The sequence below is a fragment of the Lepidothrix coronata genome, unplaced genomic scaffold, assembly GCF_001604755.1.
Source record: "Lepidothrix coronata isolate B3197 unplaced genomic scaffold, Lepidothrix_coronata-1.0 Scaffold7, whole genome shotgun sequence".
NCBI classification, from domain to species: Eukaryota; Metazoa; Chordata; class Aves; order Passeriformes; family Pipridae; genus Lepidothrix; species Lepidothrix coronata.
This window is the reverse complement of record NW_016690187.1, coordinates 4,204,503-4,230,483: the sequence shown is the minus strand read 5'-3', so window position 1 is coordinate 4,230,483 and position 25,981 is coordinate 4,204,503. Positions and strand designations below refer to the sequence as shown.

At 41.2% G+C, this 25,981-nt stretch overlaps 2 protein-coding genes across 3 annotated transcripts; one reads left to right on the top strand and one right to left on the bottom strand.

Annotated features, from left to right (window-relative positions):
• Window positions 1–3,030: 3,030 nt before the first annotated feature.
• NDUFS1 (NADH:ubiquinone oxidoreductase core subunit S1) lies at window positions 3,031–21,147 on the bottom strand. Of its 2 annotated transcripts, XM_017836318.1 has the most exons (19): window positions 21,084–21,147; window positions 20,544–20,611; window positions 20,210–20,301; window positions 18,658–18,765; window positions 17,477–17,553; window positions 17,308–17,389; window positions 17,068–17,198; window positions 16,158–16,343; window positions 11,175–11,309; window positions 10,656–10,770; window positions 9,542–9,687; window positions 8,808–8,936; window positions 7,945–8,074; window positions 7,302–7,462; window positions 5,600–5,754; window positions 4,840–5,015; window positions 3,950–4,084; window positions 3,678–3,750; window positions 3,031–3,367 (listed from the first exon to the last, which is right to left on the bottom strand). In XM_017836318.1, the coding sequence occupies exons 2-19, from the start codon at window positions 20,605–20,607 to the stop codon at window positions 3,276–3,278; spliced, it is 2,187 nt and encodes a 728-aa protein (XP_017691807.1). In that variant the 5' UTR covers window positions 20,608–20,611; window positions 21,084–21,147; the 3' UTR covers window positions 3,031–3,275. The 2 variants fall into 2 exon arrangements, with proteins under 2 accessions (XP_017691807.1, XP_017691813.1); XM_017836324.1 differs by lacking the exon at window positions 21,084–21,147 and having other exon boundaries at window positions 20,544–20,780.
• Window positions 21,148–21,627: 480 nt separating this feature from the next.
• EEF1B2 (eukaryotic translation elongation factor 1 beta 2) lies at window positions 21,628–25,556 on the top strand. Its single transcript, XM_017836335.1, has 6 exons — window positions 21,628–21,809; window positions 21,968–22,090; window positions 23,497–23,620; window positions 23,996–24,062; window positions 24,759–24,884; window positions 25,365–25,556. Exons 1-6 carry the CDS (start codon window positions 21,730–21,732, stop codon window positions 25,517–25,519), a joined length of 675 nt encoding a protein of 224 aa, XP_017691824.1. The 5' UTR covers window positions 21,628–21,729; the 3' UTR covers window positions 25,520–25,556.
• The last annotated feature ends 425 nt before the right edge of the window (window positions 25,557–25,981 follow it).

Genomic DNA, 25,981 nt, shown 5'->3' with positions numbered 1-25,981 from the left:
TACCTTTTCTCTTTGGATTAAGGCTGATGCCAGTCTGCTACTCTGCTTTCCCTTTAGAGCTATGACCCTGAGCTGCTTTTCTGTTGGTTTCAATAGTAAAATACAGCACATCCCCCAAGCACCATGTAGCAGACAGTCTTGCAAGAATCTGTCAGCCTCAGAAGAGGCACTGATCCCAAATCTTTTACTTCCTGGGGAAATGCTATAGACACTTCCTTTTCTGCCTTTAGCTATGCTTCAAAATACATTAAAAATATGTTAGAACTATTTTTATGACTGGCCTAATTTTGTTAGATGTTTCAGAGTATTACTAAGAACATATCTTGTTTGACTTGACTTCTGTTTGGGACCACATTCTTTTTATTGAAGAAGCTCACTGCATTGCCCAGGGTTTAAATCGCTCTCCCTTTGGAACTATAAGGATGTACCTGTGGGATGCTGTTGCTTTCAGTAAGGTGGCTATTGAATAGGGTTGGGTTTTTTTTAATGTTGTTTGTTTTAAAATCACAGCTTTAGGCTTAGATACTTAAATCTGCCTGCAGTTTGTTTCTCTTTGATCTGACTGCACCTGGCCTAAACTTGTTTGAAAGTGTAAGTGCTTAGGGTTTTACCTTGAACTAACACATCCTTTTCCTTCTCCACTCCTCACCACCTGCTGAAGACAGGAGTACAGAAGGGGTAGGTTTAATCTTTGTCGTGTTTGGGGTTAATTGCTTGCACGCACGAGCTGTGTTTACACGGTGCTGTGTTCGGAGCATGGATGGCTAACCGCATCCATCTGTGCCCACACATACCTGTTCTCTGTCAGGCTGCCTCCAGGCAGGAGCGACGGGAACAGGCGAGATAAGAACTGACGATGAACCCGGTGAGAAGTTTTGCCGGTTGGCCACCAGGTGGCACTAGGGCTGCACTCGGGGAATGGCATCTCGGGAGGATCTGGGCTCAGCTCTAAACCAAAGCGTAACAAAGCCCCCGCCCACCTCCAGCACTGACCGCTCAGGCAGTGCATCACCCAGCCGATCAGCCCTTACTTTAACAGGCAAGAACAATACGTGAAGCGTGTTTATCTCCCAGCTCTTCATCGCTGCTCTCTCATAATTCTCTAATCTGAGGTTGAAGCTTCAGGACTAGCAAGTAGTAGCACTAACTTTAAACGTTCTCTTTTAAATAAGCAGAGGTAAATTGCATGAATAGCCCTGTTTCTGTAATTTTTGTTCCAGTAGTTTGCCCAGCCTATGTCAGTTCCTTTCTTTTGCAGACCCCTGCTATGATTTCATTGCTACCTGGGCAAAAGTCCACATGTGCACTGACTGTCCAGCCAGCAGAGCAAACAGAAGAGATAAGGGAAGGGCTACACTGTAAGCTCAGTTGATAAGAATGCTAATTTAGATTTGTCTTTACTATCTAGTTTCTAACAGTCAAATTTGTACAGAGCCTTGTTGCTATTACCAAGTTTGGCTGAAAAATTCTGTACTTGGTGACTAGTTAGGTGGGAAAGAGGGTAGAAAGAGGACAAGCAGCAGCACATGTACTTATCTTTTTTGCCTTTCCAGATAAGGGCTGGACACTTTTTGAATCTTTATACATACTAACTGAAGGATGTAGAGCTTTCAAAAACCCCAAAAAGTGTTCCAGAGCTCCCAGAGTTAAATAATGCAATAACATTTAAGAAAAAAAATATCTAAAGCCTTTGAACCTTTATAAATTCTGAAGTGGTAACTGACTTGTTGCACAGCTGAACTTATTCTTCTGTGTTTGTACAACATGGATTTTCAGGGGGAAAAACAGTTTTCATCCCAGCAATCTGAGAACCAAATGTTTTGCTGAATATAGGATTCAGCTACACCCTTTCTTCTTAAACCATTTGGGATATGTCCCATATCTCTATTTTTGTATGCCAACAAACCCCTCTTCCTTCTAAAGAAGTAACATTCCACAAGGACAGTATGAAGGTTTTATGCTATACTTGGTCACATACACACACTTACGAGGTCCTGTGAACTGCCACATTAAAAACAGAACGCAGTATCTCTCAATGTCTCACTAACAGGCATTATAGTATCTTTGAATAAAGTGAATATTTGCCTTTTTTTTTGTCCCATGACAAGAAAACAATACCCAACATTTAAGACTTAGCTCGTGTAACCACTGTGATATACCAGGATGACCAGGAAGTTTTCTGGGGCAGAAAGAAAATTTCTAAAAAATTATTTGTTACTGAAAAATTTCAAGCATGGAAGAAAAAAGAAATTTATAAAGCTAAGGCTTCTACAGCAGCTTTCCCATGCACTCATGATTATACTACACTGAAAAAATGTAGCTTTTCCTCATGCAAAATTAACATTTTCTTTTTTAAATAATACAGTGGAAGTGATGGCTTTATGATACTGTTCCCATTTAGATGATTCCTGGAAGAATTACTCTAAGCCCTGCTGAAAAGGAAGTTATCCTTCTTCCAAACTTACATTAACCACTATAGTAGAGAATCACTGAATTCATTCTAAAGCTTAAAAAAAAAACCAACCACCAGCCAACCAAAAGATGTCAAACACAACCCCTTCCCCCACTTTGCTATAAAAAGATCAGTGCACAGTGAAACTATTCTGAGATCTTTTCTGTATTTGAACTGGTGTAAAGGGCTTTTATCTGATTGCTGATTTTTAAAGCATGTGGAAGCTGTGTGAAGACTGCTGTTCTTTTTCACACCAAAATTATTTCCTACCTGAGTAGCTTCTCAACTGAAACGGAATGGAGAAACATACCAATACCTGGAGGAGTGATAGGTCTGAACACTGACAAAACCAGGTATGAGGGGCAACTTGCTTTGAAAGCACATTACAAAAATAGCATGCTCACATTCTAACCAGGGCTTAAAATTAAGATACCTGGATACTCTGGAAGAAAGTTACAATCTAGGATTTTTGTCATGTAGACTTGTTCCTAGCAAATCAAGATTTACTGAGTCCAAGTTTCTTACTGAATTCTTTTCATGGAAGAAACATGAGCTACATGAATTACACAGGTAACTGATTGTTTGGTATTATAATTTATTTGTATACAATCATCATGTACCCTGCCTCTGGTTGAGTGCTGCATGTTCTCTTAGACATAACAACAGTCCTGTAATATTATGGGACTATCTGAAGTGATGAAAATGTGAATGAAGAAAAAAAATACAACAGCCTGTCAAATAGATTTTGAAAAAAAAATGTATCAGTCACAGCAGTTAACTGCAACAAATAGTTGGATGGAGGTGCTAGCATTCTGATTAGTCTCTAGCAGATGGATGGCTCTTCTACTGCATGAGCACCTTCAACAACAGCTTTCACGCACTTGGCCATTGTCTGGGATGCTCTGCTGATGGAATCTGAAAAAAACAATCCAAACATCAGTGTGTTGTAACCGTTATGTTAAAAATTGTATGCAGAGACAATATAAAAAAATTTAGTACAAGACGATACAAAGACGATAAATATTAAGCTGCTTAGCTGAAAATAGTCTGTGCTTTATGTAAATTCTAAATAATTTTACTGAAAAATTTTGTTTCTTTGAAAGACTAAAAAGTCAAAAGACTTCCACTCTTAGTGGAAAACTTTAAATGCATCATAAGAATTTTACTGTAAAGCTAAATACAATGTATTGCTGATTTCAGAATGGAAAGGCCACACTATACATACCTGTCATATAAAAGTCTTTTATTGTGAGCTGAGGTGGAACAAGAGGATCAGCAAGAAGCTGTTGTTTCACTAACTGCGATGGGAAAGGAAAAGAAAGATAGTCACCTTTATGATAGGAACTCATTACCAAAGCATTTGTTTAGGGAATTCTGCATTCAGTGTAGGTCAAAGAATGCTTGTTGTACTACATATGAAGAAGGCCCATTTTAAAAAAAAAGTATCAAGCTATATAGCAGCACTAAATCATGCCAAGATGCTTCTGTTTTGGTTACCTTTGACAATTCATTTGCCTGGTTGAAGTAGTTAGCCTCTTCCACGTCATCATATCGAACCAGATTAGGTGATACTTCTTCTAAACGCTTCCGTATTTGATCGAGGTTCTCATAAGGCAAGGTCATACCAGCCAACTAAGAGATTCACAGAAAGAAATGCCATCAAGTCTAGAGATTTAATTCGTAGGGGTTTGGATTACCAATCCATTAACACACCTAAAGTAAAATCAGGAAAAATCTACACTCCTGAAAACACAGGCAATTAGAGTGTACAAACTGAAGCAAAGTCATGGTGTTCTTTTGGACTTCTGATGCCTACACAGTCAGCACTTCCCCAGGTTAAAAAACCAGCCTGTCCTGTTTGCTATACGAAGGAAAAAAGAAAAGAAGTACTTTTCTCCTTCCATATAGATGTCGCTTGTACTTTCCTCAGCTTACCACCAAATGAGATAAAAGTTGATGCAATTCTCAATGCATCTTATTCCCTGTGACTAGTAAGCACATATTTGACTTATTAATCCTTATCAGATCCTGTCCTCAAGAGTCCATGCTGTTTTCTTTCTAAAGAGCAAGAGACTGCATCCTCCCAACAGTTTCCTCTAAAGCACTTCATGAAGACCTAGAGAATTTGCAGACAAAGCTTCACCCATTATGCATTCCAACAGCATACAGCAGCTACAATGTTAGTGCTATCCTCAAAAGCAAAACAATATTATTTAACTCACAGAAATAACAAAGGATTCAATACAAAATATTACTTCTTAAAACTACAGTTATTTCTTTCCCTGAAAATGTTCCTCTTTTTACATTAAAAAGTGGAAGTGTTTCCAAAAAGGAACTTAACCTCCCAGTATACTTTTACTTGAAGCAATTTATAACAGCAGCAGTACCTCAGAGACAGCTCTAATGATTTTCCAGTCTTCCCTTGCCATCCCAGGAGGCGTTACGGCTACTCTTGTCTGCTGGGCCCTACCCTCAGTATTCACGTAGGTGGCCGCCTTCTCTGTATATGCTGCTCCTGGGAGAATAACATCAGCCATGGGAGCTCCCACATCACCGTGATGCCCTAAATACATGGAAAGAGGAAATGGTACACAACCATGTAAGACATAAGTAAGTCAAAATAAAAAGAAATGCTTTACTAACACAATACAGAATTTCTGTGTTCCCAGAAAAAGAAGAAGTTTCTAAGTTTTGCTTAACCAGTAATACGAAGCCTGTTAGGCTGACTGCTCTGAGGTCTTACTTGCCAAATACTCTGGGGAGAATGAATGGACTACAAGCAGGAGTAAATGATAGTTCAGTCTCTATAGTCACTCACATTTGGGGAGCTCTTGGAACAAGGATTCGTAGTGAATCAACATCAGGTTTTCATACGATAAAACAGCTGGAAACCAATGCCATTTTGTCTGCCAAGTCTGAAGCTGTGTTCCAGAAGACCTATACTGGTTTATATTCCCTTATTACTCATCAACACTTTCCCATTTTTACCCAAGAAATAAGTAATCAGTATCTCAGTTATGCGTTAGATGTTTTATTTCTTGGCAGAAAACAAAGTCTAGAATTTCTCAAAGGGTTTTACGTCACTGTTTAGGCTTTTTCTCTAGATATTAAAAGAGCAGCCTTTCTTAATTTACATCTACTAATTACCTTGATAGATGATAAAACAATCCTTTGGCAAGTCTTGACGCGTTATACAACCTGAATCAGCTCCTAAAAGATACAACACTTTGGGAGGATTTCTCCTAATTGCCTCCACTCCTGGTTTGAAACCCAGATCCAAAGCAGCTACCTGGCTTGCAACCCTGTAGGAACAAACACATTATGACTTTAAGTTATTTCACAATTCTCCCTCTCCCATCAGAACAGACCTAACTTCTTTTTCTAACTATGGGACATAAGAAGTTCCTAATAGTAACAGGACAAACAAGAAGCACAAAGGCAGATGAAATTTTTGACAGAGTACTGAGTCAGTTTTGCATTTTGACAGAGTGATGCCATTTGAAGTTTTCACAGGGAATCCCACCTATTTACGATGGGATCGCAAAAATAAAGGGAGACATTCCAAGTCAGGGCCTAGTGCCAGGCAGCTCACTGGTGAATCTTGATGCTCCAAATGACATTTCAGCTATGAATTGAGCTCATCAAGCCTTTAATTTAGGGCACTCGTGGAAGATGTAAAACCAGCTCTTGGGCCATCAGCTACCCTAAATCATCAAAGACTTAAGACCACTATTTCATCACTATTCATTTATTCACACATAAAAATACTTTTAAAAGAACGAAATAACAATTCTCATTTTCTGGCAGTCTTTTCCTTTTTCAAAGAAACAGTTTTGCATAATCCTGCATAATCAGGTGCCAGACTTACAATTCTATTTAAAGCAAGAAAAGATTCTCTCTGTAGAGAACAGATTTTCCAATGTAACTCATGTTTGTCTAACAGTCAGACACAGGGGTTTCAATAGGTTGCTTTTTACACTTAAGGTAGAACGGATGGTGCACCTGAAGTATGGAGGTCAATAATATCCAAGACTGCTAAACCACAGTTAAAAAAAGTATCATGAGGGTTAACTCATCAGTGTTTTGGTATTGAATATTTCAGTTTCAACAGCAGGATTTTATATTCAAGTTTCCTTCAGAGGACCAAGCCCTGCTCTTACTCCACTAGTTTTACATGAATGAAGCTGCTTCTGGCAGAAGGACTTCGTTGAGTCTCTGGAATTGAGCGCCACTACATTTATTGAAATAATTTTTCCTTTACAGAGGTGTCAGTTGGACAGTAGGAATTTCAGAAAGGGAGTGGTGAAGGACTGTCCAAGAGAAGCTTGCCTATTAAAAGGAGTACTGTCACAACAGACTGAATAACTACGGTCAAAAGCTCTAAAATTAAAACATTTTAAGCTTTTCTATTAACTATTCAGTTAAGAAACTGCAGAGTAAAAGGAATATTAAAAGAAACCATGTTATTTAAATACTCTTGCCGTTTTGTTTTCTTCCTCAAGATAAAGTGCAGTCATTTAGCAAGTGACACTGGTCTGCTGTGCATCCTGCTGAGCACTGTGGTAGATATTATTAAGCTCTCTTGTATTCTATACTTCTAAACTGAAACTTTAAATTCTGCATTTGAATATAACAGATTAATGAAATCTCATGGAGTTTGCTAGGTCAAGGAACCTATTTTTATTAAAAAGTTTCTGCTAGTTTGTACTTCTGTTTTTTTATATTCCCTATAGGTTTAGTCCACTAAGCTGCTTGTGTGTACACAAAGAAATGTGCACACATACATTGTGGTAACTTGTGTAGGCCCAATGTAAAAGAAAGCTCATCCCCAAAAAGTTTCAAAGCAAACCTGTGGAGGATGTTCATGACTTTCCAGTCAGAACCAACACCACTCTTAGTCCTGGCATTCTGTGCAATGGTGGACACAGCAGCATGGATAGCTGCTCCATCACTGCGCTGCAGGGCTGCACTGCCCACCACCACCATGGGCTTTTTGGCCTGGTCGAGGACCTGTGCAGGTAAAGAATCAAGAAATTCATTCCACAGCTATGAAGACAATTCCTGGTGCAGATAATGTAATAAGTTCCAAAATTTCTCCGTAAGTCTTCCATGCAAAGCTATGGTTCCAAAATGGTCCACATTTCATTTGGAGATAAAGCCAGGAGAAACTGCTATAAGCAGTAAACTACCACGTCAATACAGAGCTATACCTTGATAACCACACATGCTGGAAACAGGAGCACCTGAAACAGCCTGTTTTATATCAAGAAATAATTCAGGAGTTTCCTGCACTGCAAAGTTTACACACCTGAATACATTAAACAGTTTACATATACTTGATGCACAGTAATCATCACCTCATCTGTGCATTTGATTAAAAGCAAATAACCCCATATACAACATGGTACTCTTCTTCTGATCTGTTTCGGAGGAATTCAGGTTCTTACTCAATACATGTGGAATTTAACATCACTGTCTTAAGTTGTGTGTACCTTGGAGAATGCATGTTTGCCAGAAGCAAGATCCTGAAGTATCTGTGGGGACTCTCCTAGATGGTTGTATGTGTAGGTCAAATTCACAGGAGAGCCAACAACGGCCACTTGCAAGTCATTGTGAAGCCAGCTGAAAAACACAGAAAATATTTTATAAAAATTAAAGAAATATAGAGTTTTACTCAACCAAAGCCACTAATTGTAATTTTAGCAATAACTTGAAATAGGATTTCAAAGGAATTTAAACTCCATTCATTGCTTTAGTAGCATGCAGTTTAGCATCATTCTGACTATTAAGCAAGCCTAAAGTTTTTTTAAAGAGGACTATTGCTCTACATACATTCCATGACCAGTACAGGACTTCCATAAACCTTGCTTGTCTCATACTGACATATCTTATCAATGTTTAATTAGCTATGTTCAAAAGTTTGGGAAAGCCACACTACTTGCCAGAGAAAATGTTAAACTTGAATGACTCTTTCTAAACTCAGCACATCTGATTTGTTACAACACTACAAAAGGGAGCAAACTGATGCTGAAAACAAATCTTTAAGGAATATGCTTTAACAAACTTCTATAAAACAGAAAATCTGAGGTGTCTGTGTAATGTAACAAAGGAATAAATGTCTGAGTAGATGAACTTAATGTAAAATGTCAAAGTGAGAATGAACTAGCTCTACACTACAGGGAAACGAGACACCCTTTTTCCACACATAAATCACCATTCCCTTTACTAAAAGGTGAACTAAATCCAATGAGCCCACCTAAATGAATGCTCCCAAGTTACTGCCTGCAGCTCCAACAAAGCATTCTATCAAATCCAGATGGATTCACATGCTTATTCACCACCAAGGAATACAAACCTCTTTCGAATTCTAGCATTAAAAAGCGGTGCCTCAAAGCGTGGATTGGTGCCAACCAGAAGTAGGACATCTGCCTCCTCCACTCCAGCAATCTTAGTATTAAGCAGGTAGTTAGAGCGTAAATCTGTGCTATAACAAAAGATGTAAGGAAGAGGATGAGAATTCAGTAAAGGGAAGGAATGAAGCTGTGGTAAAGACGGTAGGTGCTCCAAATGTTTTTTTATCTCAGGAAAAGAAAGGGAAAGAAGAGATTTCTCAATCCAAATTACTAACCCAAGAAGAGTTTTTCATGAGACAGCAAAACATTAAATTACAATGTAGCTGTCTCCTACATTTACAGTTACTGACAGCCTTCATTAACTTAATCTTCTGTTTCACAGTTTACAAGATCATAAGTGTACTATAGTTTTCACAACACAAACAGAAACAGACTAAATAATCCAACTTACAACAGAGTGCACCTGGCTTTCAGTAGCTGACTTTTACTGTGGCGTCTGTGTATATAGTGTACCATATAGTGTAGTGTGCAATCCTTGTTATAGTGGAGTGTTATATGCATCAACTCATAATCTATAAATATTTTCTATAAGTGAGTACTGTAAATTTGACCAAATCCTGCTAATGCATCAGCAATTGCTATCCTTGGTCATTTCAGAATCTTGCCAAGAGACAATCTGCAAACTGGAAAGTTTATTAACATACTAATTACAGACAGACTTTGCCTGTAATCTTACCCAGCTCCAGCAGTAGGGAATACCTCTTCAGTGCAGAGCGTATCACAATTTAGTCTATTCAGAAGGTCTTTCAGAGCTATTAGTGCTTCTGCATCCACCAGTCCTCCTACAATTGCTGCTACTTCCTTACCTTCAACTGCATGTAGCTGGAGAGAAAGTAAGTATAAGCATAAATGAAGGAAACCACTGAAGTAAATTCTCATTTAGCCCAGGCAAATATTTGTTATGTTAGGATGTGCCAAAGCCAGTGGTGCAACCACTGGCCTGGAGCAGCACAAACTGATAAGCAGCAACTCCAGCTGCTTCAGAACTCATGATAAGCAAAGAACAGCTCTCTGTATTCTATGCAGGTCTCTCCCACTTGAGTTATTGCTCAGATGTGGCTAATTCTCATTTGGTGTGGTGAGGAGAGAAAGATTGGTGAATGCTTTTATTTTAATGAAGGCACAGTGCAGACAGAATACAAACTTCTGTAACACAGTCTCAGGTAGTAAACTTAACTCAAAAGTATTACATGAGAAGCAATAGCTTTCGTAACAAACCCTGCTACTTTACCATGGGCAAAAACATCCTTGAGGAAAGTTCAATTACAGTTATTCAATTCTACTTCACCCACATAAAATTTTTAATCAAAATCCAGAGCAGTCATGCAGCACTTCATTTGAGCTGCAGAATCAATCACTACACAGAGAAAGCACTGAGGAAAGCACAATTCAGATATAAGTAATACAGATTTAATGGCTTTGATGGCAAAAGCGGTGATAGTTTAAATAAATTTAAAAATATCTTCAGGTAGATCAGAGTATTTGTGAAAGCTGCTTCCTCCTAAATTTCTGAAGAAGCAGTTTACTTGCCTATTTAAATAAAAGTAATTTCTCTCCCAATGCTCCAAAGGAAACCATGATAACATAAAGTTCTTTAGAAGGTCCAATCCATGAAACAGGAAATAACAGTCAAAGTAAGAAATTTAAGTGGAAACATAATGGATTAGAAGTCAAATGCTCCCCTCTAACCCTAAAGTCAAAAGCTTTCTTTATATAGCTGGCTTGATATTAATAATACATCCACTTTTGGAAATTAATTTTACACTACCTATATTGAAAATTGTTCTTACCACACCAGCAACACGAGTTAATACATCCTCCCATGAGGCATAAACAAACAGTCCTTTCTCATTTTTGATCATTGGCTGAGTAAGTCTCTGACGCTTCAGACCATCATAAGCAAACCTAAGTAAATACCAGGAATATTATTAAAGAGCAAAGACAAAGATAATTGTGTATACTAAATACATGCTGTGACCAAATTTTCTAATAATTGCAGACTGCTAGAAAAAAGAAAAAGAAATATTTCTCCTGAAAGTTTAACTTTTTTTTCTCAAAAACACGCAAAACAATCAGCGATACAAATAAAAGTTACTGTGAAAAAAAGCTACAAAAATCAGAATATTAGAAATCTCAGTAACTTCAATTATAGAATTAAAAACGTGTTTTACCAATTATTTTTCACCACAGCTTTACAATATTAACAGCTGAAACCAGAAGTCAGTGCTATGTTCACGTTTCTGGTTCTGCAAAGTGTGCCTTTAATGCTTGCTTAAACACCCATGTGGTTACAAACACTTCCCACACACCTTGTTTTGTCAGATATCCATTCCTCATTGATATCTTCATGCAGCCTTGGCAAAATTCTCATCACTTCTCCGGTTCTTGTGCTCACCACAATGTTGCTTCCAACTGCATCAAGAACATCAATTGACTCTACCTTCCTGTTTAGAAGAACAAATAAACCACTTAGTTTTTCATACACAAGCAGCAACAGTGTCTTGGTTTGGGCCTGAATGGAGTTAATTTTCTTCCTACTAGCTGGTATAGTGCTGTGTTTTGGATTTAGGGTGAGAACAGTCTTGATAACAAAGGGATGTTTTAGTTGTTGCTAAGCAGCGTTTACACCAAATCAAGGACTTTTCAGCTTCTCACCCCGCCCCACCAGCAAGGAGGCTGGAAGGCACAAGAAGCTGGGAGAGACACAGCCAGGACAGGTGACCCCAATGGGCCAAAGGGATGTTCTGTACCACATGAAGTCAAGCTCAGTACATAAACAAGGGGGAAAGCTAGTCAGCAGCTGCTGCTCGGGGACTGGCTGGGCATTGGCTGGCAGGTGACAAGCAATTGCATTGTGCATTCTAATTCTTTTATCATTATTACTATAATTTTTTCTGTCCTATTAAAATGCCTTTATCTCAGCCCACAAATTTTACTTTTTTCCCCCCAGTTCTCTCCCTTATCCCATGGGGCAAGGGGGGCTGAAGTGAGCAAGCAGCTGTGTGGTGTTTAGCTGCCTGCTGGGTTAAACCACAACAGTCCTTTTAAGCACCCAGTGTGGGGCACTGAGGGTTGAGATAACAACAGATCTGGCCAGAGTATGTTAAAACAAATTTGTTATAAGCATTTATTGTATTAGTTTAATAATTGCTGGTCTCGGAGTTGCTGCACACATCCTCAGAGCTGTGTTATCTAACACCTTACTGGCTAGATATGTTCCCTGTTTGCTGTTTATGATCTCTGGAGGGTGGATTAAGGACATAATTCTGTCATACTGTGTAAAACTGTTTTGTGACATGACAAAATTCCTGGTCGCGAGACTGATCTGGTGTTTGCACTCAGCCACCTCTGCGCTCCGGGAGCCACCCAGCGGACACGGTTAGTAATTACACCCTTCACCTTCTCGGAGCGCCAATCTATGGGGAGACACCTTCCTCCACCTTCCCCTTCTCCTCCAGACTAATTACAATAGCTCTTGAGGATTTTAAATATCCTTGGGATGTTCAAACCAGCATGTTCGTCTGTTTGAGGCCAGCTTGGATAAGGGTTATCCTGGTCTAGTGAGAGGTGTCCCTGCCCATGGCATGGGGGGTTGGGACAGATGATCTTTAAGGTCCATTCCAACACTTAATGTTCTATGATTCTGTGTCTCCTGGATGTGTTTCAGGTTTGGGTTAAACAGCTACTTAGAATACCACCCAGACATCTGCCCCAAGCCTGGAGAGTTATGAGTGGTAGGGTGTGTGGGATAACATGGGCAAGTATCTAGGACAGTAGGCACCTCCAACATCTTGGAATTTCACCCCAGAACAAGTGCAGAATCCTGAAAAACTAGTAAAATATTTTGAAACACTGTGCTGTCACCCTGGCAATTCCAGAGACACAAAAATCACTGCAACATGCTGGGACCTGGCCCAGACCTATCCAATCCTGTTCAACACTATTCGGTATCTGCAGGGGAAAAGGTCACAGGATCTGATGACAAAGTGTCAGGCACTTCTGCTACACCAACCCCCACAACAGGCACTGTGGATACACCAAAGAACCAACCGTGCCAGTATCAGTCACCCCTATACACAAGAAGAAATATCAAAAGTGGAAGTTGGCTCGTTTAGTAAGGGATCAAGGAGCTTCTTCTAAGGGAGAGCAGGAGGAAGAAGTGGAAAAGGCAGACTCCTCCAAAGCAAGGCCATCAGAAGAACAGTAAAAGAAAGAGAAGCAGCCACTGACTGGAGAAGAGGAAAAGGAAGAATTGATAAACAAGGTGGTAAACACATGATCCCCATCCCTGAGTGAGCTGCAAGATATCTGAAAAGACTTCAGCCATTATTCAAGCAAGCACTCTGTCCACTGGCAGCTTTCAATGTAGGGATAACTGGGCCAGTGGCCTGGAATTAAAATTAAGGAAGCCAAACAGCTGGGATCCCTTTCTAGGGAAGGGGCATTGACAAAGCAATTGGAAAAGGGGCACAAGTCCTCAGCCTCTGGAGGTGACTCCTGTCAGGTGTTAAGGAAAGGTATCCCTTCAAGGAAGATGTTATACATCACCTAGGCAAGTGGGCCACCACAGAGAACAGTATCCAGTACCTGAGGGAATTAGCCATACGGGAGGTGATTTATGAAGACCTGGACAACAAGCAGTTAGCCAAAGATCCCGCTGAAGTCAGGTACACGCGACCCATGTGGTGGAAGTTTGTATGGAGCACACCATCACTGTATACTGACTCACTGGCATTAATGACCTGGAGAGACGGAGAGGGACAAAGGGACGATGAACTGGCTGGCCGACTCTGGCAATACAAAGGAGGTCTCTCTTCCTCCCTCATCTCAGCTGTGGAGAAACGGGTCTAGCAACTCAAAGAGGATAGATCCTTCTGCTCACCTCTACCTCAGCTATTAGGAGTTAAGCCTTCCTCTACTCAAGAGAGAGGATATAGTGGGTATGCAACCACTCTGTGGCTTTACCTGCATGACCACGGAGAGGACAGGAGGAAGGGAAATGGAAAATCTACCCCAACCCTAAAGTCATAGGTATGTGAGTTTTAAGGATCTGAATGTTTTAAGCACATGTGAGTTTTAAGGATAAACAATCAATCACAAATGAGGTTCTTCCAGGAAAACTGCTCCTCCAGTCTACAAAGGGAAGTTACTCTGACAAAGTAGAAGGGCTGATCTTATTTCTGTTCTTGATGAAGGGATTTCTCACTCATATTTGCAAAAAGTGAGCAGCAAATACTATGACCAGGACTAGAGGGGCACTGCCTCCAGCTAGGCAGAGGAATGGGACAACCAGGATAACTAGCTTGGTGGACCCAGTGGCCAGGCACAGTAGACTATAATGGCCTAAACGCAGCACTGCCGAGTGCTACCATGCTGGAACTTCAGTATGAATTGGAGTCAGAAGCAGCCCAGGGGTACGCCCCAACTAATACCACTAATGCATTTTCCTCAATCCCTTTGGTGCCACAACCTGCTTTCACTTGGAGAGGCGTCCAGTACACCAGGAATAGACTGCTCCAGGGGTGGAAACTACTCCTACCATCTGGCATGGACTGATCCGGACTGCACTGGAACACTGTGAAGCTCTGGAACACCTGCAATACATTGGTGGCATCATCATGTGGGGCAACAGAAGCAGTTTTTGAGAAGGGGAAGAAAATAGTCCAAATCCTTCTGAAAGCCAGTTTTGCCATAAAACAAAGTAAGGTCAAGAGACCTGCATAGCATATCCAGTTTGTAGGAATAAAATGGCAAGATGGATGTCATCAGATCCCAATGGATGGGATCAACAAAGTAACAGCTATGTCTCTACTGATGAGCAAAAAAGAAAACACAAGCCTTCTCAGTCCTTATAGGTTTTCAGGGAATGCATTTTCCAAATTACAGTCTGACTGTAAGCCCTCTCTATATAAAGTGACCCAGAAGATGAATGATTTTAAATGGGGCCCTGAGCAATGACAAGCCTTTGAACAAATTAAAGAGGAGTAGCCCTTGGGCCAGTCTGGGCAAGACAAGATGTTAAAAACGTGCTCTACACCATAGCCAGGGAGAACAGCCCTACCTGGAGCCTCTGACAGAGAGCACCAGGGGAGACTCGAGGTCACCTGTAGGGTTTTGGAGCCGTCCATAGAGAGGATCCAAGGCCTGCAATGTTGGCAGCACGTGAAGGTGTTCGAGGCGCCTCGGAAGTGACTGGTTCAGAAGCACAGCTCCTCCTGGCACCCTGACTGCGGGTGTGGGGCTGGGTATCCCCTCTACAGTCCATGCAGCATCAGCTGCATGATGTTAAGTGAGTCACACTGATCACAAAACAAGGTTGAACACAAAACTCCAATCACCAGGAATTTTGGAAGTGATCATGAGCTGGCCAAAAGGCAAAGATTTTGGAATATTGCCAAGGAGGAGGTGGCACATGCTGAAGAAGCTCCACTGTATAATGAACTATCAGAAAACAAGAAGCCATGTGAGCTGTTCACTGATGGAAAGCTGCTGTGTGGAGCCTCACACAGCAAACTGCAGAAATTGCTGAAAGACAAGGTGAATCGAGTCAGGTTGCAGAAGTGAAAGTATCCAGGTGGCTTTAGACATGGCTGGATGAGAAACATCTCTGTACTGACTCACGGATGGTGGCAAATGCTCTCCAGGGTTGGCTGCAGTGATGGAAGCAGAGCAACCGTCAGGGGAGGGGAAAGCCCAGCTGGGCTGCTGAACTCTGGCAAGATACTGCTGCTCAGGTAGAGAACCTGGGTGTAAAGGTACATCACATAGATGTTCATGTACCCAGGAGCTGGGTCACTGAAGACCATCAAAACAACCAGCAGGTGGATCAGTCTGCTAATTGGAAGTGGCTCAAGTGGATCTGCACTGGCAACATGAGGGTGCATTATTTATAGCCCAACAGTTATACTGAGTGCATAACAAAACAACAAAAAGTGCTGTAGGTTTAGCTTTAGATACAAATAAAAGAGCTTCGTTTCACAAGATATTTAAAATAACATCCTTAACAATTACTGAGTTAACGAATTTGAATTTTCCTTTACACGCATCTTTTACTAAGCATCAGTACATTTTAGAGTAAAAACTAGGGAAGAACAGTCTACAAACTATAACATTCTTTCTTTTCTTGAAAATGCTGTAAGTAACAGAATTCCTGTTAGATTCAGTCTATGGAAAAGTCTACAACAAAAACACAGAAAATAAAGTCAGAGAAAACCCTTGGTATCATAAATGGACTAAGATAACGTATACGACAAACAGAAAGCTTTGTCTTCGGAGTGAGTTAAGATACTTACCTTGTCTCCCATGGGCGTGCAGTAAAGGCATATGGCTTGGAGGTAAGAGCACCAACTGGGCAGATGTCAATAATATTTCCTGATAACTCGGACATGAACATTTTTTCAACGTAAGTACCAACTTGCATATCATTGCCTCTTCCGGTTGTTCCCAAGTCATCTACCCCTGCAACCTCACTAGCAAACCTGGCAGATGCACAAAGAAGGAAAAACAAATCTGCAATGTACAACAGCAACATGGAACATTTTTTAGCCTTCATCTCATTTTCTTAAGGTAAAACATTAGCCTTAACTCATACACCTGAAAGAAGAAAACAATTGTTCAGACACATTAGTCAGCACCATCATATTCAGGACCATACATCTGCAGAATTTCATTACACAAGGCTGCAAAAACTAGGGGGAGTTGTATCAAAAAACAGAGCAGTTCGGTGCTCAGTGAATTTCACAAACTGAGTCCAACATTAGTCCTAACTAAAAAGTTCTTTCTAGAACTGGTTGGGTACACGGTATTCTTTTCCACCTGGCTCAAGTTGGCTGATACTGCATTTCAGGTCTACAGAACAGCATAAATATAGCTACCAGATGCTATTAAAAATAAATAAATCTTGTAACTGTGGCTGAGGAAGGCACGTATCCATTCTGGCACTAACACCATGGGACCAGTTCTGCCCTGTAGAATTCTGATTTCACTTTCATGTTTTGGCCATATCTGTTTCCTTTATAACACCTGTCTGGTAGCTCCAGGAAACCAGCTATCATTCACTACCAGAAATAAAATTCTTAAGTACAGTCAGAAAAGAAATTTTAAAAAAACTGATTACCCTTCATGGTGTTTCTTTCACAAGTAACTAACTGATACAAATATGCCTGCTCAGTAAACTCTCCAGTGAAAAACAAAGGACGTTACCTGATGCATCGAGTGCACTGTATACACCGAGTCATGATTGTTTTGACTAATGGGCCAATGTTCTTGTCCTCCACAGCACGTTTTCCCTCTCTAAATCTACTCCTATCACTGCCAAACATCATCGATTGATCCTAGAACAGACAACAGAAAACAGACATATCCAGGCTGCTGGAAAGCACAATTTCATCTAAGACAGGAGTATTAATACATAAGTCTACACAATTTAATTGGATGTTGTACCTGTAGGTCACATTCTCCACCCTGATCACAGATAGGACAGTCCAATGGGTGATTAGCCAGCAGGAACTCCATTACACCCTCTCTGTTAGGTTAAGAAAATGAAGTTCGTGTCAACTTTATTTAGCAGATAGTACAACTAATCAGCTAAAGGAGGCTAAAAGAAAGGTACCTTGCTTTCCTGGACTTCTCAGAGTTTGTCAGTATGTTCCAGCCCTTCATAACTGGCATGGCACAAGCAGCAACTGGCTGCAATCACCATAAAAAGCAAGCATGAACACAGCATAATACTTCTCAGCATAGCCACAAACCCCAACCTCCTCCCTCCACTTCTTACACAGGTATGTTATTAATTTAACATGTTGTACAAATAAAAAGGTCTGCAAGGAAAGTCATTAGAAGCCATATTTATTAATAATCTTCTACATAAAAAGGTTAAATTAGTTGTGATTTATTTATGAGTTGAAAATTTTACACTTTTGGTTTTCAATTCAAGTAGTTACAGCAGTAAGAATGTCAGTTGTAATAAATATAAGGCAAATCAAAAAGCTGCAGCAAACATCTGGAAAACCTCTAGAACTGAATGTATCAGAGTATGGATCAAGATATTTATTTGCACAAAGCTTTTATAAAGAGTCTTGGAAAAAAATTCTTCACTGTAATCTTACAGATTACTGTAAGATTAACAAAAATTCCTGCTGAGTAAATTAATCCCTCCTACTTTTCAATCACCTCATGACTTCCATCTTTAGTGATAACCCAACCTTTCCAGAGACACAAAGCTCAAACTATGGAACTGAAGTTGGGATGAGCAAAAAAATTTTATGTGTGAATATAAATGTGTAATCCAAGACTGAACTCCAAATGAATGCCTCAACTACATGCATAGATTTCTTAATAGCACTGTTCAGTCCTTCAGAAGAGATTTCAGAAGATATATCAATGCATTAAGATGCAAACTACTAAATAACTGCAATCTCTACTTAGGCAGAACAAACCTGCAGACACTAATCCTACAGCTGAATTCATACAGTATCTGAAGTTTACTACTCAAGTACTGTCAGCTGAAAATATGTGGCTGAAGCCTGAATTACAAAGCATAAAAACATGTCTGACTGCAAATACACAGCTATCAAATGTTCTTGGAAAAATTATCTTGTCCAGGAGCAAGATAATCCATAATAACCTGAGAACTGACTTTGATCCATAGGCAATCACTGCAGTCCAGTGGGGAGATGAGAGCAGCTGAATGACAACAATTCATGTGCTACTGATAATACAAACATTTACAAGATTTAAACTAGGCCCTAAGCACAGCAAAAAATTGCAATTTCTATGAAACACAAAAAATACCTTTGGAGCTTTCTCTATTTCCACAAGACACATCCTACAGTTTCCAGCAACAGAGAGACGATCATGGTAACAAAAACGAGGTATCTGAACTCCAGCCTTTTCACAGGCCTATAAAAAATAAGAAACAAAGGGAAATTAAATCTTAGCTATACCTTTCAATTCCACCTCAGAAAAGATTATGCAGCTTTTCAAAGACTAACACTGTTAGTGCTCAGGAGTACGGTACATTCGATCTTTTATCTTAAGAAGTGACCATAAATAAAAAATTGTGATGAAGCAGAACAATATCATGATATCAATTATAAAAATATTTTTTCTAACCTTTGTAACTGATTGAGGAAATGAGAACTGACCTCTTTCATGCTTTCCCCCAATAATAGAGAGAATTCTCTATAACAGATAGGACACTAGCAATACTATTAACTTTTTAAAGAACGCATACATTCTTTAAAGAAAAGTGCATCACAGTAAAAATTGAAAAACATAAAGGGAACAATGAGGGGCGTAATCGTTTCAGGTAATTCAACAACATGGATGCTCTGTATAAGGGTACTTGAGCATAGTCAATCTTCAACTTCAGCAGTCTCCAAACTCAAAGAAACATTCTTGCATGCCAGGACTGAAGAGACAGGAGGACAGAGACAGCAGATTTCCAGAGAACAGATAAGGACAACCTTTCCTGCATAAAACCCCCACAGATGATGGGATCTATGCTACAGCACTAGCTATGCCTGCCAAAAATACCACCAAACTCAAAAACAAAGAACTAAACAAATATAATTTTTTTGATAATTTCTACCAAAAAAAAAATCACATTAGCAAAACTGAAAAGCTAATAAAAAAAAATAGCATTTAAGAAAAATTTACACTCCTGCTGGGGGCATTCTAATGCCTAAATAGTAACTTTTATCCGAAGAGTGAGGGCTATATCTTGAAATAAACTATGTACTCTAATGTACATATAATGTACCCATTAAATCGCATTCCCATTTAACAGCTTCTTAAAAAGAAGTTTGACTAGAAAAAGTTCTACCTGAAATTTTAGCCTGAAAAGCAACAATGCTAAGTACAGGCTGGGAGGTCCAGGTTTCCTTTTTTAATGCACCAAGAATAATAAAAGCAGCTAAGGATCAGCACTCTGAATCATAAGAACTAATAACTAAAAAGAGGCAATCCCTCATTTACCAGACATCACTTTAACAAGATACAATATTAACAGGTTCTGAAAGACTACTAAGTCACATAGTGCTCAAAGACAGAATTTCAACCTGAACTTATCAAAGTCTCTTATTGCATTGCATAAATATTTGCAGCTGGGATTGATGCTGCATGCATCTTCTTCCAGACAACCATGGCAGATTTTTCTTTTTGAAACAATGAGTTCCCCAGTGGATTTCTGTCACGTGAAAGTGCATCACAGTCAGTGAAAGTGCCCCTAAAGAATTGCAAGAAACAATGTAAAGGTGGGTGGTTTTTTGCTGTATAGAACAGAACAGGCTGGCAAAAAGTGAGATGGGGAGTCTAAGGAAATTCAGAATGCCGTTCCCCACACCTGAAGTACTGTGGTTCCAGGGTTCACCAATACAGGATGGCCATCCACAAACACCTCTATTTGGTTGCTGGCTGCTGTTGCAGTTGTGCGCCCTGAAGGACATGGAAAAAGAAAACAAAAACAAACTTTCGGCTACTGCTCGATTCAAACATCAGACCCCACACTCCCTTATCTTACACTCATACAGTGCTCAGAGAATCCCATTTCTAGAATCAGCACAATTCCTTAGCTGCAAATGAAGTATGCATACGTGCCCTTCAGTAAGCGAACTGCACATACGTTAACGCGCACACATACATTTACCACCACAGACACACGTATGAACCAGACTTACCACATACTCTGGAGGACTGGGTGACCCCAGCTAAGGTCCTGGGGACAGCAAGCAGTCGAAGCATGGTGCTTTGGTAGGAGAGAAAACAGCACTGTTTTTATCAGTTCAAACTTTTGCTGACGGGTTTTAAACAAGAAGAGTAAACACCTGTATCTACCAGGTACAAAAAGGTACGTATGCATCGATAGGTACAGTTACAGGAGAATAAGTTACTTCCTTCAAACGCAAGATACGAAAATCAAAACAATCTATACATGACACACACGAATGGCACCGCGCGGCCTCTCCGCCCGCAACGGAGCGCCGGCCCCGGTCCCGCTGCCCCACTGGCCGGACGGCGCAGCCCGGCGGGGCGGGCTCGGTGTCAGTGTCACCGTCCCCGGGGCCCGGCCGGCGGCACCGCTGCCCGGCGCGGGGGTCACCTTGGAGGTGTTTCCTCCGCCGCCCATCCCGCCAAGGGCAGCGGGAGGAGCGGCGGGAGGAGCCGCCGGGAGCGCGCCCCAGCCCGCGGACCCCGCGCCGCGGCGGCGCCGCCGTTACCTGGCACGGGACGGGCAGCGGCGCCGCGGGACCGGCTGCGCTCCGCTCGGCCTCTATGGCGGCGCCCTCGGGCCTCTCCGCCGCTGCCCCGGCCGCCTTCGGCAACCTCCGGAGCCTCCTTCGGCAACCTCCGGAAAGGACGGCAGGCGTTCGGCAATCTCCGGAGCGAACGGCTTCGGGGATTTCCGGCGGGTTACCAGCGAAGGAGGGAACTCGGCAATTTCCGCCAATAGCTCAGCGCCTTCTCGGCCACCGTCACTCATACACCGTCCTGTCCTCGGCAATTCCCGTGTCCTTCCGTCTCTTTCTTCGCCCAATTCGGCAACTTCCGCTGTGCCAGCGGGGCGGGGCGTGGCGGCAGTTCGGAGTGACAAAACCCTTGTAACACCGTACACCTTCCTGGGGCTTATAGTCAAGCTCACATGTATTACATCGACCCTTTCCCGCACCTCTAGTGTCCCTCTTGCTGCACTCCCTGCCCTGGAGCGGCCAACCCGTGAGGAACTACCTCGCGGTTGGTTCTCGCGGAGGGATCCGTGTGCACAGAGATCCGCGGAGGGATCCAGACTCTTTATAAGAGCGGCGCAGGCGCAGCGTGGCCTTTTCCCGCGGCGGTCGCGCTCGGTGTTGGCCGCGCGCCGCCGCCATGGGCTTCGGCGACCTGAAGTCCGCCGCGGGCCTCCGCGTCCTCAACGACTTCCTGGCTGACAGGAGCTACATTGAGGGGTGAGAGGCGGCGGGAGGGGGCCGCTGGGGCGCGGGGAAGGTGAGCTGGGCCTGACGGTGAGCGGCGGGGGGGGGCCCTGAGGTGCCGCGGCAGCTGCTGCTACGCGTGTCCCCGCGTGTCCCGAGCAATCGGCTTAACTTGGGCTCGCTCTCCGCAGGTACGTCCCTTCGCAGGCTGACATCGCAGTCTTTGAAGCGATCGCTGCCCCTCCGCCTGCGGACTTGTTTCATGCTCTCCGCTGGTACAATCACATTAAGTCGTACGAAAAGCAGAAGGCAAGGTATGTTTAAACTGCAAAGCTGCAATATCTCTGCGAACTGGCCTACAAAGTGCTGCGTTTGTTTCTTCGAGTTTGTACGAAACTGTTTTTCGGCGGTACCACGTGGCATTTTGTGTTGCCGTTGGCACACGAGCAGGTCCCGAAGCAGGGCAGACCTTTTCTGTCATTACATTGCATTTCTCACTTAGAATCGGCTCGCCTAAATTCTGTCTCTGTTCAGTTGCTAACATTTCTGCTAAAGCTTATAAAAAGACTTGGGGGATAACTGTGCTGAAAGCCGGGAATTAATTACCAGTAATCAACTCCATGAAGGCAGCACCACAATGGATTAGTAAGTGTTATAGGAGGCATTACAGATGAATACACAGTACATCGATGTTGAGGTGTTTAGTCCTGGAAGATAAAACAAAATCTGTGATTTGCAGTACAGAAGTACATATAAAGAAAAGGAGATAGAAAAGTAAACGTTATCTTTTTTGGTGATTTTAAATGTTAGCAAAAGGTTGTATATTGACATCCATGGAGACTGCAGGCCTCTAAAAAGGCGCAGCATAGGTAGGGTAAATGGTGCTACACTGCTTTCTCTAAGCCTCAGTCATGTTTATAGGAAACTCTTCCAAAACTGGGTTGCTCAGTCACCAGCCTGTTTCTGAAGCTTTTATAATTCTGAAGAGGACTGAGATTCTGAAGTTGCTTCACTATATCCACTCTGGAAAGTACTTACAGTTCCTGGAAACAGAGCCTAGTTTTATGACTAGTAACAGCAGTTCACAGTAATAGAACTGTGAGCTTTTTCTAAGCTAGTTTTATGGCTCCAGTAGCAGCAGTTCATAGTAGCAGTAGGACTATGAGCTTATTCTAAGACTACAGAACTATATGAGCTACAGGGGAAAGTGAATTCAGGGCATTCTGGTCCCTCTTGTGCTGTTTAAGGCTAGCATTCAGGGTAAAGTGTTCACTGAAACTTCCAAAAGTAGTGATTACTTTGCAACAGTATGTTTTCAGTCACTTAGTAGTTTTTAATTGAGAATATTTTTAGGAAAGCATGAACAAGAAGTTGGTGATGACTCCTAGATGAAATATATTGTAGATAAATTATTCCAGTAAGAAAGCTTTTACTGTCCACGTGCTTAGTTGGAGCAGCAATGCTGGGTGGGATCGTGCCAGTTTTGGTGAGGCTATAGCAAATTCCATATTCACAGATTATTCTGCAAGCATGTCACGAGCATTGGGGGCTGTCTTTTGGGTCTTAGGAGGAGGTTCTGATTTCAAGTTAGCAGGATTCAACTTATTTTTTTTTTTAGCACAGTGTTTTCGTTACAAATGCACTTGTAGGTGCATTGACAAACTGGTGGTATTTGTATCAACATTTTAGTAGGTTCCTTATAGTTGCATTTTTCTTTCAGCTTGCCAGGAGTAAAGAAGGCTTTGGGGAAATACGGTCCTGCTGATGTTGAGGACACAACAGGTGCAGCCACAGATAGCAAAGATGATGATGACATTGACCTTTTTGGATCTGATGATGAGGAGGTACTTGTGACCTTTCTGTATTATGTTTGGGTTTTTTTGAAATTAACCCAGGTATGCAGATTTTTGCCTTAGCTAGTTTAAGTTACTTAAGTTTGTGACCTTGATAAGAGATCCTGCTTGAAATTCTCAAATTCAGTTATCTTTGAAGAATAGGAAAGCTTGGAAGGTAAACACTTGAGTTAGAAAATACTGTGTTGCAATGGGGTCAGCTGTCCAACTTTGACTGGTTACATGATGAATAAAACAAAAAATCACCATCTTTCGGCTGACAGTTGTGATGTTTTGTTTTTGTCTGAGTAGATGCCAGTCAGTTTGGTAATGCTTTGGGGACATGAGGTTTTGGTGCTTTTCTGTAACTGTAGATTTCTCTTTCAGGAAAGTGAAGAAGCAAAGAAACTGAGGGAAGAACGCCTGGCACAGTATGAGTCAAAGAAGTCCAAAAGTATGTGTGCCGAGAACTTTTAAATTTTTTGTGCTTGGGTTAATTTTCACGCATTTGAACAGGGTGGCTGGAAGCACTAATTAATTGTAGTAATAGATCAGCTTGACTAAAATGAGACGGGAGTGATGAGCTTTATTGAATTGCTGTATGCTCAGTCCTCCCATAGTAAATGGGAACTTTAACATAGTTTTTGTCTTGCTTAAAACACTCTTGCTTGTTTTTCTAAGAGGCTGAGCTTTTTATATAAACAGATGTAATTCAAGGATTATCTTTCAAAGTTCAGAGAAAAGGCTGCAATATGCAAGTCCCTCCACAGCTACTGGTCTGGAACTGTTCAGAACTGTAGCAGTTGCAGTATTCCCTCTGTGGAAAATAAACTGTTACACAGCATTAAGCTCCTTTTCAGATCCTTTGAAAAGGACTTCCTATGTAACAAACATTGTCAGCTGCTTAATCTGTGTTCTGTTATGAGACTTGTTTTTTAAGAACACAGTGGATTTACACACTGAATGCTGGGATATACGTAGCTGCAGTACTTCAGAAGTGTACATTGGTACCAGAGGCCTGTCGCGGCAATGTGAGGAGGTTCTTGTTCCTGGAATTGGAAAAGTTGCTCAGATAATAAAACTAGTTTGCAAGTATATTCATGAGTGTTTGAAAACTTCCTAGCTTTTAAAGGCAATTTTCTTCCCCCAGAACCAGCTGTTGTTGCCAAATCATCAATCTTGCTTGATGTGAAACCTTGGGATGATGAGACAGACATGGCCAAACTAGAGGAGTGTGTTCGAAGCATTCAAGCAGATGGCCTGGTTTGGGGATCTTGTAAGTATGAGAAGATTCCGGAGCAGGGAGAGAGTGTAGTCCCTTAGGATACATTTTATGAATAGTTAGACTTGTGGTGACTGCTGATCTCTGAAAATGTAGCTAAAACTGCAATACCACTGTACTTCAGTATCTTGACATAGTCAGAAAAGGTGATTAGTGCAGTGGTCCAGTTAAGAATCAAATACAGATTTTAAAAACTATAAACCTAAGATGCTGTTATCCTGCATCTCCCTGTACAATTCCTGATGCAGCAGACAAACACCCATACACCCACATCACTGGTTTGGAGAGGAGGTGGAGGTCCCTTTTCAATCACTTGTAGTGAATCCTGTGTTGTTAATTAGGTAGTCCATAATGTGGAACAAATGATGTTTTTATGTATTCCTGCAAACTCCTTTGGTCAGTTCAATCTTAGATCTGTGTTTTTAAGAGATTCCACCAATTGAGGAGTACTAAATGCCTTTTTTTATTTTACAGCCAAGCTAGTACCTGTTGGCTATGGTATCAAAAAGCTTCAGATCCAGTGTGTTGTTGAAGATGATAAAGTTGGAACAGATATGCTGGAAGAGAGAATAACAGCTTTTGAAGATTATGTACAATCAATGGATGTAGCTGCTTTCAATAAGATTTAAATCTTGATATATCTAGAATAAATGTTGTTGCAAAAAATATGCTGTGCCTGTGCTTAATTCAAAATTGCGGAGTAATCCAACTCACAAATGTAAGATTTTGTTAATGGGTAAAGTAGAAGCGCGAAACTGAATTTCAAGGTTGCTCTGACACCCCACTGTAGTACCCAAGAGCATGAGCAGAGAAAATAGAAAATTTACATTTACCATCAAAATCGAGTTAACATTATCATGGCTTTAAAATGCTCAAGTGTTCTTTGCTCCACTTGCAGAGGAAATTGCATCTTTGGAAATGTCTGTGATTCCTCTGGAAGGAGGGATGACTTCAAGGGAAAAGAATAGGGCTCAAAGTGCAAATAACTTTTTAATGGATAAGTAGTATAAGTTCCTTTTGTTTAATAAGGGTGGTGACTAACCAAACATACCATGGCTTTTGTTGAAGGCTAAACCAGTGCTTTGGTGAGA

Coding starts and splice junctions, on each gene's coding strand:
- NDUFS1 (XM_017836318.1), bottom strand. CDS start 20,607: ATGCTTCGACTGCTTGCTGTCCCCAGGACCTTAGCTGGGGTCACCCAG. Junction 11,310..16,157: donor GCACGCCCATGGGAGACAAG/GTAAGTATCTTA, acceptor TCTTCTAAACAG/GAAGGTAGAGTCAATTGATG. Junction 7,463..7,944: donor GCAAACATGCATTCTCCAAG/GTACACACAACT, acceptor TTACCTGCACAG/GTCCTCGACCAGGCCAAAAA.
- EEF1B2 (XM_017836335.1), top strand. CDS start 21,730: ATGGGCTTCGGCGACCTGAAGTCCGCCGCGGGCCTCCGCGTCCTCAAC. Junction 21,810..21,967: donor GACAGGAGCTACATTGAGGG/GTGAGAGGCGGC, acceptor CGCTCTCCGCAG/GTACGTCCCTTCGCAGGCTG. Junction 22,091..23,496: donor TACGAAAAGCAGAAGGCAAG/GTATGTTTAAAC, acceptor TTTTTCTTTCAG/CTTGCCAGGAGTAAAGAAGG.